The sequence below is a fragment of the Orcinus orca genome, chromosome 12 (genome assembly GCF_937001465.1).
Source record: "Orcinus orca chromosome 12, mOrcOrc1.1, whole genome shotgun sequence".
Taxonomy (NCBI): Eukaryota; Metazoa; Chordata; class Mammalia; order Artiodactyla; family Delphinidae; genus Orcinus; species Orcinus orca.
Window position 1 is genome coordinate 46746501 of NC_064570.1, and position 18888 is coordinate 46765388.

The 18888-nt window shown below is 42.4% G+C and overlaps 1 protein-coding gene across 4 annotated transcripts in view; it reads left to right on the top strand.

Annotated features, from left to right (window-relative positions):
- The first annotated feature begins 11827 nt into the window (after window positions 1-11827).
- LAMA4 (laminin subunit alpha 4) overlaps window positions 11828-18888 on the top strand; it is a 151494-nt gene continuing 144433 nt past the window's right edge. For 2 of the 4 annotated variants that reach the window (XM_033418624.2, XM_033418627.2), the window contains exons 1-2: window positions 12024-12174; window positions 12280-12626. In XM_033418624.2, coding sequence (XP_033274515.1) covers window positions 12432-12626 — 195 coding nt within the window. In that variant the 5' untranslated portion in view covers window positions 12024-12174; window positions 12280-12431. Of the gene's footprint in view, window positions 12627-18888 lie in introns of all 4 variants that reach the window. The other 2 variants (XM_033418625.2, XM_049695492.1) reach the window with 2 other exon arrangements.

The window sequence follows — 18888 nt, forward strand, 5'->3', positions numbered from 1 at the left end:
TGAGCGATAGGCCACTGGATTGTTCCACTTTCATCCAAAGAATCATATCTATGCTAGTGTCATGTGAGTAGATAAGTGGACGGAGCTGTTGCTTCAATTGTAAAGGCAATACCTGCTTGCTTAATAAAACATAAAAGCACGCCAGTGAATCAAAATGTCTGCTGGTTCCCAGAATCCTCAAGGTGGATCCTGACCTACCACTTTGAACAGCTTTAGGGCAGTTCAGCCCTTCATGAAGGCAGTGGCTGATTAAGGCTAAATGTCCTGGCAGCTGTATCTGGCTGTATAATAGAGGGGTGAATTAAGGACAGGAGACATTTTAAAATTCTTTTCCTTTTGTGGTCTCCAGTGGCCTTATTTCTTTTCTGGTCTACAGGTCTGAATCTGGCAGAGTTTAAAATAATAACTCATCTTTCTCTCCCCTTTGTTGCATTTGATTTATTACATGAACTGTCTACAGGCTTTCCTGAGGTACCTAAAATATAGCTTCAGGCACAAATTACTAGACCCTGGGTTTTATTATTCCATCAGGAATGGCCATGGAACAGTGCTCTCAACCTTGCTTTCTAAACCATCCATCTGCTCCCGGCTGTGGCCAGAATGGTCACAGTATCTGGGGATAGGTCCTTTTCTAGAACATGGGAGCCCTGAAGCTGGGTGGGGCCCCAGGCTCATCCTGTCTCACTTTTTATTTTATAGAGGGAAGAAGTGAAGGCCAGGGAGCTTAAGAGACTAGCTCAAGACTGTGACTAGTGAGAGGCAGCCCTGGGATGGAAACACAAGGTCTCCAGCCCCCAGGCCAGGGCCTCTTCTCTCCGCTGTGCTCTTCCATAGGCCCTCTACGGATCTGCTTTTCGGCACTCATCATAACACCAGGTTAAAAATCACACTAAACCTTTCCCAAAGGCGATCCTGCTGAATTAAGCACAGAAATGTCACGGGCTCATCTTCAGTAGCTAGCTGGAAGAAATGCTTATTTCAAGGTCTTTATCATTTTCACCCAGAAGATCTCTTCCCTTAGAATACAAGCCAGAGCCGTGATAAGCCCAGTCCTTAAATTGTCTGTGCTCAGATATCCCAGTTCACAAAGAAAGAGAATAAGCCTTCATTTTTATTCAGCTGTTTAATGATGAAGTGTGTCTCCTTCCAAACATATGTTCCTTCTCGCTGATCCCATAATCAATTTTTTTCTCATTGGTATTTTTGTTTTCTAATAAATGCTAATTTAAGAGTAATAATAAGTGAACTGTTTCTCAGAATCTGATGGACAGCAATCTTGAACGCTGCTATTTTTGTGTCCTTGCTGCTCAGCTATGACTTAATTGGGGTTGTACAGGTTAAAAATGTCAAAGACTGATGACGTCAGGAGCCCGGTGGAATGGGAAGAGATCACTCCAGGCTGAGAACTTGAAAATCAGCCTTCGGGTCTTGGTCTGCTACCCCCTGATATTTTCACTTCTCTCAGTTTCAAGTTGGATGATGATGCTTACCCCACAGAGTTGTCAGGAGAGTTATTTGGGACATTGTAGGTGTCAGCATTCCGCATACTCAAAATGAAGAGAAATGAAGACCTATGTAAAATGCCACAATTCTAAAATGTTTTAGTAATTATAGATTCTGAATTTGACTGCCTGAGAATACCAGACAGGAAACTGTCCCCTAAATTATGGTCTAGTCCCCTAGAAAATCCTGTTCACTTCTAGGAACTTATTCCTATGGAATTTTACTATATCTGAGTCTACAGATGAAAATTCAAATAGAGAACTGAGTCAGGTAAGGACATGATTCATACTAAAATCACTTTGGACTGAAAGAGCCAAGTAATTAAGGACGGAGTAGTTGGAGCCATGAATTATCCGGATGGTGCTAAGGAGTAAGATGGGACCTATAATGAAGGGCTCGATGTTATCTTAGGTTGATAATGAGACCACAGCCATGTGATAGACTGAGTAGCAGCCTCCATGAAAAATGTTAACAAATATTAGATACCACGTTGATAATAAAGCATCTATAATTAAGCTATAGCTTCTGAATATTAAAATGACTAAAAGAAAAGTGAGTACTTACTGAATTGCTATAGGCAACAGAGAATTTTATTAACTTTATCATCAATCTCTCTCTCTGTCTTCTAGTTTACTCCAGAACACATTATTCATATAACAACTGGAATAATACTAATATTAGTAGTAATGATAATAGTGGCTAAAGTTTATTGAGTGCTCACTATGTGCCAGGCATCGTTCTGGGCAATTTATATGCATTATCTTATTTTACCCTCACAAAAACTCTATGAGGTCGGTACACTCCCCATTTTACAGACGTGGCAGCTGAGGCTTTGAGAATGAAATAACATCCCGAGATCACACAGCTGGCAAGTAGGAAAAGTGAGGAAAACAGACAATCTGAATCTGTAGACTGGGTTTTTAACAACTACATCTAAATTATCTTTTAATAAATGTCTCCAAACTGACAAACTTATAGAAAATCAATATATTGCATATACAGGTTTTGCTTTTCTGTTGACTCCTTCCAGAAGACTAACATCCCTGTTAGTGGCTCTGCCAGCCATCTCTTATTTCTCACTGATACACTCATCACAGTCCTTTTCAAAATCACATTTCTTAAATTCCTACTGTTCTTGTATCAGAATCCTTTTGGTTTTCAGTAACAGAAAATCTAACTCAAATTGACAATAAAAGGTATTCCCTGGCCCATGAAACTGGAAAGTTTAGAGTTCAGTTTGATTTCACAGCTGAACAACTTCTTGCAAGACCCATTTTCTTCCTCTCCTCACACTATCTTCCATGGGGTCAGTTTCTCCTAAAGGTGGCTTCCCTTGGGACTGCTAATGACTGCAAAGGCAAAAACGTCCCTCTTCCATATGCAAGATATAAGAGCTGCCCACCTCTAGAGACTCTCTCCAAACAAAAGAGAAAGCCTCTTTCCAGAAGACCCTAGCACACCTCTCCTTCCACACGATTAGCCTGTGTCAGTCACATAACTATCTCTGACCCTATAATTATGCTCCAGGATGGAATGGGATTCCACTGAATCATTTAGATCTGAACCAAGTACCCCACCTCTAGAGCAATGAGACACTAGCACAGGTACTGTGCTGGGGAGTAAAATAAGAGTAGTTACCAAGAGCTCCCTTAATTTCTCCTAGAGTTCTCATCAGTATCTCTAGGGTCCCAGCAATATTAGGGTGAAAACTAGTTTAGAAATCCCAATAGAGGGACTTCCTTGGTGGTCCAGTGGTAAAGAATCTGCCTTCCAATGCAGGGGGCGCCAGTTTGATCCCTGGCCAGGGAACTAAGATCCCACATGCCACCAGGCAACTAAGCCTGCGTGCCACAACTAATGAGCTCATGTGCCTCAACTAGAGAGCCTGCATGCCACAAACTACAGAGCCCACGGGCTCTGGAACCCATGCGTCACAACTACAGAGCCCAGGTGCCCTGGAGCCTGCGTGCCACAACCAGAGAAGAGAAAACCTGCATGCCACAATTAGAGAGAAGCCCTCGTGCTGCAATGAAAGATCCCACATGCCTCATTGAAGATCCCGCCTGCTGCAACTAAGACCAAATGTAGCCATAAATAAATAAATAAATAAATAAAATGAAATCCCAATAGAGAAATGTGGCTGTACTTAAAGGTGAGAACCTATGTTGATGGGTCACTTTATTAGTAAGAAACTACATGAACTACAATCCCAAATATCATAATTGTTTGTTTTTACATATTCTTCTTTAATTATGAAAAAGAAAAGAGGTTTTGGGAGCTGATTTAATAGGAAAGATTATCTTTTTATTAAATAAAGGAAATATGTACTTAGCTTGAGATAAATATAATTTAAGACAGTGTGGGACTTTTGAGAAAGCAAATGGGGACTAAAAAAGGAGAAGAAGAAAAGAAAGCAAGAACAAAAGAGAAAGGAAGGGAGAAAACCATTAGTGGCCATTTGGAACTAGTCAAAATAGTCAAAGTAAACCCAGGGCCAGTAATTAATCAACTTTACTTAAGGATGATATGCATATGATGGATAGAAGCTATCTCAAGGAATTACTGTCAAGCAACACCTTCCACTGGCTTGGCAAACTCATGATGGTGTGTGCTGGCTGGGAAACACAAGTTTCAAACATTGCTTTCTTTCCGGCCTATCCGTTCCTTCCAAGGCTAGGCAGTGGGGGGCAGGGGCAGGGGGCTGACTCTATTCAAGCTAAAACTCACCTCAGTTTCAAGGAAATATTGGTTTTACAAATTGAGATGTCTGTGATGCAACTGAATTTGTCCAAGGATGGGGAGTTGTGTTTGGGGGACACAGTGACAGTTCATAAACATTACTCTATTTGTCAGCTGAGGCCTAGACTGTTATTGCAACAGCCTCCCAACTGGTCCCCCAGGCTCCAGTCTCTCCACTTCAGTGCTCTCTCCACATGGTTATTTGATTAACCCCTCTGTGAGCCTCTCACTCTCTTCTAGTAGTAAACTAGTAATCAGCTCCATACCTATCCATACCATATTATCTCCCATTATTCACCCAAAAAAACTTCACCCAATGACTCACCCAGTCTGCCCTTGCCTGAATGTGCATGTATTTTCACTCTCCTATTCCTGTGTCTATGCTGTTCCATTTGCGTAACATTCCCTTCTCCATGCCCTTCCCCCACCAGTCTTTCCATATCTAATTCCTATACCTGTGTGGAGATCCAGCTCAAATCTATAATACCTTCTCTTCTTATTGAACTCAAAGGGGTCCCTTTCTGCTTAAAGCAATGGATTTACGCCCATCTTGACCACCTGATGTTACCCACATGCTACAAACCTCCCTTACTAGACTGTAAGGTCATCCCATAGTATTATCTACAGTATTACCCACAGTGCCTTGTAGATCCCAAGTAAAAAGACAGTTTGTGCCTGATGCATTATGTATTATGAATTTATAATGTTTTAAAAACAAGTATTTTAAAAAAGGAAGGAATACAGTGTAAGAATCCAATCTAAGAAGCATCTCAAAAAAAACTTGTCCAAAACTAAACTCTTTATCATCTCCATTGCCAACTTGCACCTCCAGTTTTCCTTCCCATGTTAGTAATGGCAAATCAATCATTTAAGTCTGTTCAGGCCAAACAACATGGACTTCAGCCTTGAGTCCTTTCTCACTCTCATTCTTCATATACAGCAAATGTCATTGGTTCTACATTCAAAATAAATCCAGAATTTGAAGGCTTCTCACATCTATTGCTAACATTGTGGACCAAGCCACCATCATCTCTCACCTGTATTATTGCAAGAGCCTCTGCATAGTCCCCCTACTTCCTCCCTCATCTCTTTCCCTAAAGTCTATTTCCCACATGGCAGACAAAATAAGTCAAATCATATCACTTGTGTGCAAAGAACATCCAAATACTTCCCATCTCACTCAGGACAGAAGCCAGAGTTGTCACAATGATCTCAAAGGTCCTACATAACCCACCTCAGTGGCCCCCTGCCTTTCTGACACTGTCTCCAACTACTCATTACCTCCATCACTTCATTCTAGCCTCTTCCTCAACAAGGCCAGCACCTTCCCCCTCTGCAGCCTTCACTCTCTATCCCACAGCAACTTCATTTTTCTCCATAGCACTTACCATTTGACAGAATGTATTCCATGCATACATATTTCTCTTGCTTGTTTATTCTTTCTCCTACCTGTGCCTCAGTTAGAATGTAAACTTCATGAAGGCAGAAATTTTTATCTAATTTCTCCTTTGCTCTTTCCCAGAGCCTATAAAAGTGCCAATGGCAAAGTAGACACTCAGAAAATATTTGTTGAATGAATGGGTGATGAATAAATCTTATTTAGAGTGTTAAATATTCAGGGGCTGTAGACCACCTAAGGGATGTGGTGGACAGTGACTTGAGAATCTTTCTTCTATAGGTCAGAATCTGTACAATTGAACTTTTAGAATCGGATCAGTTTCTCACTTGTTAGAGGAGCAGTAACTGTACTTCAACTCCAAACTATAAGGCACCGTGCAAATATAAGGCATGGTTATGGTTATGTGCTCCCTATTCTGAAATATTTTTTCCAAAGTCAGTTGATTTCCCAAGGTGAGCATGTCCAGTATGCGTTTTCTAGAGGATACTGCACGGGATGCAGAGCTAGACTGTGGAGCTTTTGAGTTAGCATTTTACAGCCTGGTCTGCAGCTGCTCACACAAAGCAGGTTAGAACATATTTTAGCCCTCCTCCCTGCTTATATGCCCACCATGGTGACAGCAAGACTTCTCTTAAAGAATCTGCTCCTCCTTTTGTGGTGCTGGGGGTGGGGTGTGTGCAAGGACACAAAAAGCCCATTTTTCAGGCCTCCTCTTTTGAATGTTGCCCAATTCTCCTTAATTTCATTATCAAGTCCCAGGTGCTCCTATTTTCTACTGATCTCATCACTGAGTTAACGGATGCTGATGCCTCTGAACTCAGTTGATTACATTACCACAGAGCATCCATCACTTCCCTTTAGCCTGATGAAGTAATTATTCCAGCAGACCTAAAGGAAGGTCACAGCTGAGGCAGTTGACGATCCTTATTAGGACCATTCTCTCTTACCTGTTGGTTTCACCCTTTCTCCATCAGGATGAACGACTTGCATAAGAACATCCTCATTTCTGTTATCATTCCTAAATGCTCTCTGAGCCCCCTCTTCACCGGTACAGTCCCTGCCCTTGGAGCTGACAGAGCCAGTGTGAGAAGAAGGGCTTCCCAACCTCCTACTGGTCCCTCAGCATTGCCCTTATCCACACTAGCCAATCCTCCCAAAATGCCAATCCGAACACTGTGAGCTACTCACAGTAACACTGGAGTTACAGTGACATGGAGAAAAAGTTTAAAATATTATATATAGTTTGATTCATTTCTGCAAGAAAAAAGGAGATGGAAACTGTAAAATGGATATATATTAAAATATATTTTACATGCACAAAAATCTATGTATATATAATGGAATACATAAAATATAAAACAGATGGAATCCGTCAACATAGATGTAACAAAAGCCTGAAGGTTACATTTACACCCAAACATTTTCAGTGTTGTCAGTCATTGCCCCAGAGTGGTATGATTCCTGGTGCCCCTCACTTCCTTCTTGTGTGATAGCTGTAATTTCCTATTTTACTGTAATTATTATATTTGGTACTTTTTAAACTCTTTAAATGAAAATATGAGCATGTCATTCCTGGGCTTAAATTTTTTCACTTAAAAAAAAAAACGATCACGGGCTTCCCTGGTGGCGCAGTGGTTGAGAGTCCGCCTGCCTATGCAGGGGACACGGGTTCGTGCCCCAGTCCGGGAAGATCCCACACGCCGCGGAGTGGCTGGGCCCATGAGCCATGGCCGCTGGGCCTGCACGTCCGGAGCCTGTGCTCTGCAACGGGAGAGGCCACGGCAGTGAGAGGCCCGCATACCACAAAAAACAAAACAAAACAAAACAAAAAAACGATCACAATTTTATGACGGGATTGGTCAGAGAAGCAAGCATGAGCTCTCCCCTACCATGAGGTCTCCAGCTGACCGTCAAGTGGCAGGAAGTTAAGGTGGGAGATGGGGTCTTCTGCTCTCACTCCTCTCCGGCCACACGTCTCTGAACGATTCTGGTGGCAGTTCAGGCCACCTGAGGAGGAGCAACAGCGAGAGTGCTGGGAGAGGACGGAACTTTTAAAAGTGGTTCTTACCTGTAGATAAAATACTACATTGTACCCTTCAAAACAAGGGTAGGTCTCCTGTTGTGTTCTCACCACAATGAAATTTTTAAAATTTTTTTATTTTTAAAAAAGTTGTTCTTCCTCCCAACAGTTTTCTCAGGCTTTCGATCAGGACGTGAGTAGGACTGTGAACAGCTCTCCAGTCTTCAGATCTGCATTTTGGGAGGATCCCTCTGTGGCGCTGAGAGACCAGTAGGAGGCGGGGAAGCTGTGTCTTCTCACCGGGCTCCGTCTCACAGCCCTGCAGGCCATGACCATGTGCTGTGAAGAGGGAGGCTCAAAGAGCCTTTGGAAATCCCACGGCCTTCTCACCCTCCTGTGGCATCGGGGCTGTGGCACATTTGTCCCTCTGCACATACAGTTCTTCCCCCTGGACCACCATTCTTCCCTTCCTCCCCTCAGTTAAGACAACACAGTTTCCCCCTCTGGAGCCTTCTCCCACACTCCCTTGCTGAGCTCCAGTAAAGGGCTTGTTCTTCTGCTTTCAATCCATGTTAATCACTTTGCATTGCTTACAGGGTCTACTCATGGTCTGTCCCACCAGACTCTGAACTCCTTGAGAGTCAGGATCATGTTTTTATTATTTTACCTTCAGCATCTCACATGCCATACTGAAGTGTTCAATAAATGCTGATTAAATAAATGAATAAGTGAATTAATGAATAAATTAAATAAATAAATACTGGATGGATGGATGGAAAGGATGCAGGTGGCACATGCTAAAAGCCAGGTGAGGCTGTGACAAGTGTCATAGTCAGGAGACAAAGCATAAGGAGCACATACTACCCACACCCCGAACAAAAGCCTGAACAAACTGATGGGAAAAGAACCACTTTTAGAAGACTTATCCTCTCCCAGCATTCTCGCTGTTGCTCCGGTGGCCTGAATTCCCACCAGAGTCATTCACAGAGGAGACTCCTGGCCAGAGAGGAGAGGAGTGTGAACAGAAAAAGAGACCCCCATCTCCCTCCTTACTTTCCTGCCACTTGACTATCAGTTAGACACCTCATGGCAGGGATAATGCATCTTGCTTCTCTGACCAATCTCATCATAAAATTGTCACTAGTACACAGTCCCCACAACAATCCCCTGTCTAATTATGTCCAAGATTAGCACTTAAAAATCCTAAATAGCATCTGACGCGACTTTCTATTTGCAGAAGGGCACATGGGATACATTAACAACACCCTTGCCAGATCCTTGGACACTATGGACAGGCCCAACAGCCAAGTGCTGAAGGGAGTGGGCAGCCTTGATCTGTTGATAACTGCAGCAGGGGACTCAGAAGAGAATTCCAGAACCCTCTGTTGATAAAGCCTCCAAACCACCAGATCTGCTGCTGCCAGAACTAAAAATAGCTTGGTCTGGTTAGGAAAGCATTGGTCTGGGAGTCAGAAGGCATGGGGCCCTCAGCCTGCAGTAACCGGCCTAGTGTCCTTGCCATTTAACCTCTTAGCCTGTCATAATGCCATGCTCTCTTCTGTGCGTTGGGAATGATGGAGCAGTACCCCTTCCATCATGGGGTAGGTGGGGGTCCCAAAGGAGAGAGTGGACATGAAAGTACTTGCTGAATGCCTGGAGAGGGAGAGAAGGAGGGTCATGATAAGAAAGCAGCCATACTGGAGACACTCCGCAGTTGTAGTGTTAGCAGGAATAAAATCCTCCCACACTCAGGCCTTTGATGGTCTTGGGGTGGCCCTTTGGTGATGATTACCTTTGTTCTAGTGCCTTCCAACTTGCTATAAAATAGTCAGCCAGTCTCCCTCCTCGCCTGACTGCTCTGTCACTCTAAGATGCCTCATTCATGGTTAATACAAGGAAGTCCCAAGTAGCAGCCAGAAATGTGAACGGCTATTCTCAGCAAACAGGAGGGTACCCAAGTCATAGGATAAATAAACATGCTTATTTTTTCTCTTTAAAAATAATGATTCTGCGCTTTTTTAAGACTTTAAAATACAGTTAGTTAAATAGTAAATATTGAGCAGTTGACTATATGCCAGGCTGTGTTAATGCTTTATTCACATTATTTCATTTACTACTCATGAAAGAGGCATCATTATCCCATTTGACAGATGAGGAAACTGACACCCAGAGAGACTAAGTTCTGTCAAGCTCCCAGAACCACTGTAAACAGACTTAGGATTTGCAGCCTAATTTATTTCATACAAAACCCATGCTTCTTGTGTATTTTGCTGTTTTGCCTCAAAACTAATAATACTATCTGCAGAAAGATGAGGAGGAAGAGTTAGAAACATATATTTAATCAAAAAGTTCACAGATCTTGAATAAATGCACTCCTACCCCCACTGCTCAGGCCTCTCATAGAACCTGACACTGCCTGGCAAGCAGGGAAAAGAGGCGCTGGGTCAAATAAAAAGTGTGCGATTAATTGACATTTAACGAAGAACAGGACATAATCCAGCAGGAAGCAAATGTGAACAGCTTTTGTGTACTGACGAGGTCTATATCTGAAGTCAGAATATAATATGTACCTAAATCATTATTGTTATTAATTATTATTTAAAGTTTTTTCAAAGCGAGAGTAGGACAGGATATTTAAGCATCATTTTTTCCTCTTCAGAGTCTGGCCATCTTGTCTCCCAATGTAAGTCTCCTGAAGAACCAACCAAACCAAACATATATTTTTAAGTTATTTTACTTAATTTAGTGGGTTAACCAGTTTATGTGGAAGAAGATGATCATAATTTAGCTTAATGGTTCATTGCAATACTATTTTTATATCTTGAATTGAAAACATTACAGACGCTTTGGGAAATATGAAAACTTTTTGCTTCTTCCAGCTTTGGCACTTTTGTATTATACCAATTTGTTGCTGAAAACACCAATGACCTTAGCATCAGATTTACCTGTTTTAGTAGTACTTTTACCACGTACCCATTACCAAATGTGTATAACAACGCCTATCTCATTATAGTGAAGAGGGAAATAAATGAGATAATTTATGCAAACTTTTTGGCACCTAGAAAGTACTCAAAAAATTGGGATTTTTGTGAATTTTTTAGTGTAATCTCTTCTATCTCTGAATTTGTGGACTTTATTTCGTGAGTTTCAGTGTGGTGTAAATGTGCAAGATAGTTTTGGAATCAGTGAGGAGTGGGGCCAGCTTTCTAGCAGCTGTGTGACTTGCGCAAATGTCTTAGTCTCTCAGAACCTCCCTTTTTAATCCTATAAAAAGGAAATAATAGTCCTATTTTGCAAAAATGCTATGAGGCTTGCAAATAACACATGCAAAGTATCTGGCGTATTGTAGGTGCAAAATAAATGGCTGCTTTGTTTATCCTTAGATAAAACGATTTTTGTCCTATAAATAGAGCTAATGATTAGACTTCATTGAAATGCTTAGTTGCATGATTGTGAGTGATTTCAAACACCTAGAAACTTAAGTGTTATTCTATGGTTGTCTCACTTAATCCTTTTTAAAACATGTTTGGGTCTTGTGGGAATGTTTAAAGCTCCTTATGAAGCCAATGAATGCAAAGGTAACTATCAGCTATCAGTATCTAGTGGTCATTGACCCATCCACATTGGTACCCCACATAATTGTAGCTCAACTTCACCCCGAAGCCTTGGAAAGGTTACATGACAGACAGATGTAGTAGGCATGAGATTACAGGGCAAAAGGAAGAGGTCGGAGCTGTGGGCAGTATATTTGACAGGCTCATACACTGCAAGCCTTGTTCCGGGCCCCTTACAAAGCACCTCTTTAGGACGAAAACAAGATGTTCTTTGTAAATAAAAGTTCATGCATTTGAGTAATGAAGTCATTTTCCAGTGCTGCAGTGAAAGATATTCTTCTCCCAAGCCCTCTGGGTGAGGACTGTCGGGGGAAGAGCGTGGCCAGCCAGTCTCCAGGGAAGGTATGAGCACAAAGAGTGCAGCAGCCTGTCTCTAGAAAATGAGAAACACTGCCCAAGAAAAGGGGGTGCCCTCCCCCTCTGCCATCTGAGAGCATCCACCTCCGGCTCCAGCCCAGGAATCCCTTTTCCACCCACTTTACTGCAAACTATCAGGGCCACATAAAAGATGTACATAAATATAGATAAGACATCCGGCACCTTGGCTAAATAAATAAGAGATGTGAGGAAGCAATCACAAAAGCTGAATATTCATCTGGGGCCCTTGGAGGGGCTCCAAACTGAGAGGGGAGGGGAGGCCGCCAGGAAAGGCCCGGCCACGGTGTCTGAAAGACCAGCTTGGAGGGGGAGGGCCTGGAAGTGAAGGTAAAAAGGGAGTGGTGAAAATGGGTGTGGGAAGGAAGCCAGGACAGCGCAGCCCTCAATCCCGACCGCCAGGGACAGGAGGTGGCCGGCGCTCGCGGGGCTCGCCCCAAACGCATCCGCCTCTTGATGCTGAGCTTTAAGCTCCATCCAACTGTACATTCTGCAGCGAGAGCCTCTGGGGAGAGAGAGAGAAAGTGAGAGAGAGAAACGGAGGGGGAAGACAGAAAGAGGAGAGAGAGAGAGAAGGGGGGGTGGAGCAGGCTCTGGCTTACTCTCTCACTCTTCCTTTTTCTACTAAGTTGCTCCCTGGGCTGCCTTGAGTTCCCACATCTGGATACTGCAGACGCACAGAAGGTAAAATAAGTGAGGCACCGCTGCACCACAGTGGGGACCGGCGAGGACCAACAGTGGCCGAGCCCCTGGAAGAGCCCTGTCGGATGTCAGCGGAGAGATGGCTTTGAGCTCTGCCTGGTACGCAGTCCTGCCCCTGTGGCTCCTCTGGGGCGCCGCCTGCTCCCGCGCCGCGTCTGGGGACGACAGCGCTTCTCCTTTTGACATTGAAGGGAGCTCAGCGGTCGGCCAACTAGACCCGCCTGAGACCATCGAGGCCCGTGTGGCTCCCGGAAGCCTGCCGCCTGCTGCCAAGGTACAGTGCCCCTGCCATTGTCACCCTGCTGGGGCACCTGTGCCCCGTGTTGTGTGTGTCACACTCGTGTCCCCCTCTCTCCCCACCCCCTTTCCCTTCCCCACTTGCCTTATGAGTTTCACCTGGACGGGTCAGTTCAGAAACTTGAAATAAAGAGTTTTACTTTGTACGTTGGATTTGGACTTTGTGATTTGAGAGCTGAGGCTTTGGAACACATCCCTGTTCAAGCTGGTAAAAGGGCATGTGTCCTGCATACTCTGAGTTAGTAAGCTAGACTCTCAGCTGGGGCTGCAGTAGAACGTCTGTGACTTTCCGCCGCTTGTTATGTCCCAATAGAGTCATTTTTGTCAAGCCACACCACTTAATGTGTGTGCCCTGTCACTGGCTTCCTGCTCCTTTGTGATGTTAGGACAGTGGGAACAATACTGCAGGACTAATCTTTTTGTCACAAATTAAACAGGTCCTCTGCAAGAGGGGAGGGTGAAGAGTGGGTGAGGGCACTAAAGAAGCTGTTAGGAAACTGCAGAGCAGATACCTTAAATAGACACAAGCCATTATATTCCAGAAACAAGAAGTCATGATGAAAGTCAAGCCCCATCCCAAATGTAAAAATGATGGAGATATGCTACTGATGATATGCTTATTCAAAGAGCTGCTGTTTGGATCCCTTGCAAAAGCGTTTATGTTAAAAGCATAACCAAAGTGTAGAAACTCGGTAAAGGTGGATGAATCCAGAGTAAGTGATTTAAGAACCCCCTGAGCCGAGACGGACAACAGCATGTCCAGGGCGTGGGAGATGCTAAATAGGAGGAAAATGAAGTCACCTAAGTTCATGGGAAAGGAAAGAGCAGTTGACCTAACAACACACAGACGCACACACACACACACACGCACACGCACATGCACACACACACACACACCCATAGCTATGATTACAGCAACTATAGAACCAAAGCAGTTATGTGGATTGATACATTTCTAACGCCATTGATGCATTTCTAATGCCATTTCTAACAGCACTGAAGTCTGGATTATTGCCATTAGTCCTACTAATTGTTAGTATAACCGTAGTTATTAAACTACTGATAAGATAATATGCATGAAGATGGTCCTTCTCCAGGAGTGAGCCCTACCCACACCCCAAAATGAGGGGAGGATGGGTAGGGCCAGAGCATACCAACTCCCATTGTGGTGTGAAATGTAATCCCCATGAAAAAGAGGGGCACGCCTTCTGGTCAACTTTGTACTCAGACATGGGGAGAAGCCAGACCAGGAGACACTCCACACAATGAGAAGGCTTCACTTCTCTACAGGCTTGGAATCAACCCCCCAGGAAGCATTATCTCCACCTGTTGCTTTGAGTGGAAAGTTCCAGAATGAAATGCTTAAGAGTAGGATTGCCAGATAGAATACAGGACACCCAATTAAATTTGAATTTCAGATAAACAACAAATAGATTTTGGTTATGTCTCAAATATTTCATGGGATGTATTTATACTAAAATTTTTTTCACTGTTTATCTGAAATTCAGTTTATCTGGGCATCCTATCTTTTTACCTGCTAATTCTAAAAAGACAGGCACACATAACTTTTTGTAACTCTCATCTCACAAAACGTAAGAAAATAATTATTTGATTTTTTAGGGAACCTTAAATTTATTGCTGAAACCCTGAGCAACTGCTTATATACTCGTATGTTCAGTGAAATAATATGAAGGCAGCACAGCAGAGGGTTTTAGATTGCAGGCTTTGCAGTCTGATGGTCCCAAGTTCAAATTTCAGCTTGCCTGCTCCTTACCTTGGGCAAATTACAGATGCCCAACTTGCAGATAAAGAAACTGAGACTTAGATAAGTTATTGATGTCTACTTCATATTTCATACAGTTACTGTGATGAAATTAGATAAAATACATAGAGGACTTCACACAGTGACTAACATGTATAAATGCTTAATACATCCTACGTGTTGTCTTTATTATTATTATAAAAAATACATGGCTAGTTGGATTAAAAGAAACCCTTATTTGGGAATATTTCTCAGAACTTTATTTTTATGGTGCTATTTTACTTAATATTGCTTGTCTGTATCCTTCCAATCAAAAAGAATGTCATGTAGTGTGTTAAATTTGTAATACTGTCGGAGACTAATAGGTCCAGAATGCCCGTTGAGTCTTCTGGTTTAGGGAAACAGAAAGAATCTATTAGTCATTCCGGAGGGTCATATGATGTAGAAAGGGTGGGATTGGGGTAATTATGTTCCCACTGCATAGTTTCACATAATGCCCTCCAGTCAGCCTGCAGTCCCACAGCGATTCCAACGCCCCACCATTCGGGTTTCCCATGCTTTTTATAGCCAGTAAGGAGACCTGAAAGCAAATACATTCTGGAGATTTAATAACATGGTACAACCACTCCACTGAATTGGTTCAGGAGGTTATATTTCATCTGTAGAGAAAAAGAGAACATGGACTCATACAAGACATTATTCGTGGGCGTTTGGAGAGATAGATGGAAGGATATTCTAAAAATACATTCATTTTATTTGACTCGGATATATATATAAATGGTCATTCCTCAATTCTCCTTCAAAGGGAAGAAAGAAAACTAGTAAAGCAAGCATGGAGCAGTGGGAGGTGCTAGGCTGACGGCCTTCCTAAGGCTCTCCCACGCCCCTCCATAGCAGGACTGGCATCCTCTCCACCCTCAGCACAGACTAGGGCATACTGGTGCACAGTGTGGGTTAGGAGAACAAATACATTCAACATGCACTGAATAAAAGGATGGGAAGCATGGGCTGACCAAGAAGGAACACCCCTCCTTTCCTTCTAAAATAAGCACAAGCTCCTCCAGGATGCAGAGAATTTAAAAACAGGAGCACCATGGGTGCTAGTTGGTAGGATTTTCCTACTATCTGTTTTACAAGCAGATAATTTACTAAGTCCATTATTTCTGAGTATATGGTGAGAACAATGATTCTCAGCAGGTGGGGGTGGGCAAAGGGGAAACTAGGTAGTGTCAAAAAGTGTATTTAGTATTCTAATATTCCACATTTAAGAAAAGAAAGACTTAATTTTATTATACACATTATAGCAAGTGAAACTAGGCAAAAGTCTTCTTGGCCAATATGGAGATGCAGAAGAATGGGAGGGGACGCAGGGATGGAGATGGGAACAGTCCCCCAGGAGAGGGTATCAGAGTGTCCTTAGGAACAGTGACATTCTTGTTTATCAAAAAGAAGCAGGAGTTAAACAAGGTCACGAACACAGGTTAGAGGTTGATTAAAAGAAACCCTTAGTTGGGAATATTTCTCAGAACTTTATTTTATGGTGCTATTTTACTTACTATTGCCATATCCCTGTTGTCTATATCCTTCGTGGCTGGAAAGAAGCCACCCAGAGACTCAGAGAGGAGTGGGGACTTTGTTGGAAGGGCAAAGCGGGAGGTGGTGGAAGGCGACGGTGCCGTTACTGCCTTTGGTAGATTATTGAGAAAATAAGGGAAATAATTGACAATACTGAGCAAACTTCCCTGAGACGGGAAACCAGGAGTTTATCTCCTGATAACCTGATTGGATTTTGCAGTTGCTGTTCTTAGCTTCCCTCCAAGAAGATTCGTGCCCCATGAACCACAAATGTACCTCACACTAGACAAACTTGCTTGCTAAGAAAAAAAAAGCAATATGAACTAGACTAATTTTGCGGGACTTTTCTTCTAGACACCCTTCATGGTTGATCTGTGATCCCATGCTCCAACACGTAGTTAGGTGCCCTGCCACTAAAGGATTGTAGTATGTTTATTAAAAGACAGCTCAGATCCCTTTCACTATCTGCTTTCCGTTGCCTTATCTTGCTCCCTTACTTTGAGATACTTTGAGAAAGGCTTTGTAGAACAACATCAAGACTTCCAGTCACTGGCCTAAGGCCATCATTCTATACCGCTGTTCAACAGAGCAGTTGGTAATTTAACACCCACACCCCACCCCCAGCCTGGCATGCAGTCATTATTTCACTCACTTAATACCATCCAAAGAGCAGGTTTGGAGACCTACCATGTACACAGTAATAAAGCAGGCACCAGGCGGGACAGAAAGAAGGCAGAGTCACATCCCTACCCTCAAGGAGTAAGCAATCTAAGACAGAAAAATATACACGTAGCCACTATATAAAGCAGAATGAATTTATGTTCTGTAAGAGCAGCTATCAGCTAAGTGCCATGGGGCTACTGTGGAAAAAGTATTACTCCTGGGCTAGGCCAGTAGGGCACAGCCACTTACTCACCAAACACCAAAGAAAGTTCCTGGGAAACATTATTTTAGAAGGACTGGAATACAGTAATGGTAATAATAATAATAGCGTGGCTTATCGATGACACTCATTGAGTATTTACCACGTGCCAGACACTGGTCTAAGCACTTTCCATGAGTTATTTCCTTTAACCCTCATAACAGTTCAGTGGGATTGGCGTACTTATTATCTCATTTTGCAAACGTGGAAACTGAGGCACAAAGCATTTGCCCAGGCAACCTGCCTGGTAAGTGGCCCAGCTAGGAAGGAGTTTATGAAAGTAATTCAACTGTGCAAGAATATCTAGAAAAATGTGGTGAGGTAAATATAACTATCTGTAGGAACAATTTTAGTCAAAGTTTGATAATTTCTTAAAGTGAAGATATATAAAATACCATTCAAAGACCATTTATGCAGTGCTTGCTAGATGAGTAGCATAAATTACATGGCCTATCTTACAGAATTTATTATAAAACCGCTGGAAAACAGAGAATTCCATTTGCTGTAATACCAGAGCTCTCAGATTTAACCAGAAGAAATGGGTTTTTTTTTAATTGTGGTAAAATATACACAAATTTTATTATTTTAACCATTTTTAAGTGGCATTAGGTAATTCACCATTCATCATCATCCATCGCCACCCATCACCATCACTACCATCCATCTCCAACACTTTCATCTTCCCAAACTCAAATTCAATACACATTAAGCAATAATTCCTGTTAGCCTTTTCCCCAGGCCCTGGCAACCATTATTCCACTCTCCGTTTCTATGAATCTGACTACTCTAGGTATCTCATATAAGTGGAATCTACAGTATTTGTCATTTTGTGCCTGGCTTATTGCACTTAACATAACGTGGTCAAGGTTCATCTATGTTGTAGCATTTGCCCAAATTTCATTCCCTTTTAAGGCTGAATAATATTCTACTGTACGTAATATCACATTTTATTTATCCATTTGTCTGTTGATGGACATTGAGTTATTTCTACCTTTTGGCTACCGTAAATAGTGCTGCTATGAACATTGGTCTACAATTATCCATCAGAGTCCCTGCTTTCAGTCCTTTTGAGTATATACCTAGAAGTGGAATTGCTGATCCTATGGAACAGAGACAGTTTTAAAACTCAGATTTTTACGGAGGCCGAGCAAAAAATAACTGGGTAGGGAAAGGAACACATCCTGTGAGTGGTGGGGCCCAAGCAGCAGCAGAGGACGGGATGCCTCTTCCAGAGGGCACCCACCTCTCTGTGTTGCCAGGCCTTCTGTTTTTTTTACAAGAAGACAGAATCTGGATTCTTAAGTGAAATTGCTGACTCAGTTTTTTTAATGCCCTGTGGGAAGCACATCTGAGGACTGTTTATTTGGAGTCCTCTGCTTTACGACATTTGAAATTCACCTTTCATCAAAGGCACAATGTGGGCATCTAGCCAGACAGATGTGCTATGAATCCAGCTCCCCTACTTTCTAGCTGTTTGACTTTAGGCAAATTAGTGCATTTTTCAGAGGCTCCATCTGTTTGATTTTAAAATGAATACAAATGTATTTTCTTTGCAAGATATTTGTGAAATTTAAGTGAAATCGTGTGTATAAGCTGCCTAACTCAGTCTGCCCTCATTCTCTCTTCTCTCCCTCCCTCCTCACCCTTTTTCTTCCATTATCTGTTTTTATCTACCTGTGAGTTCAGATTTGTAGTATCAGTCTATTTTCATCTAAATTTTTGCTTATTCTGTAAATTTGATTACTTTCAACTTTTGCTTACAAATTTGCTGATTATCCAACACTGGACAAGAAGGAGACTAGTTTAACTATTAAAATAATTGTATCCCTAATGGTTCTTTAAACATAACCTTTCCCCAGAAATAGGATAATCTGAGCAGTTAAGAGAAATGAATGAGTTTTCCCAAATACCCAAAAAACTAAACAAAAAACCCAGCATATTTGCTATGACAAGGGCTATAACCTTTTTTTTTTTCCCTTT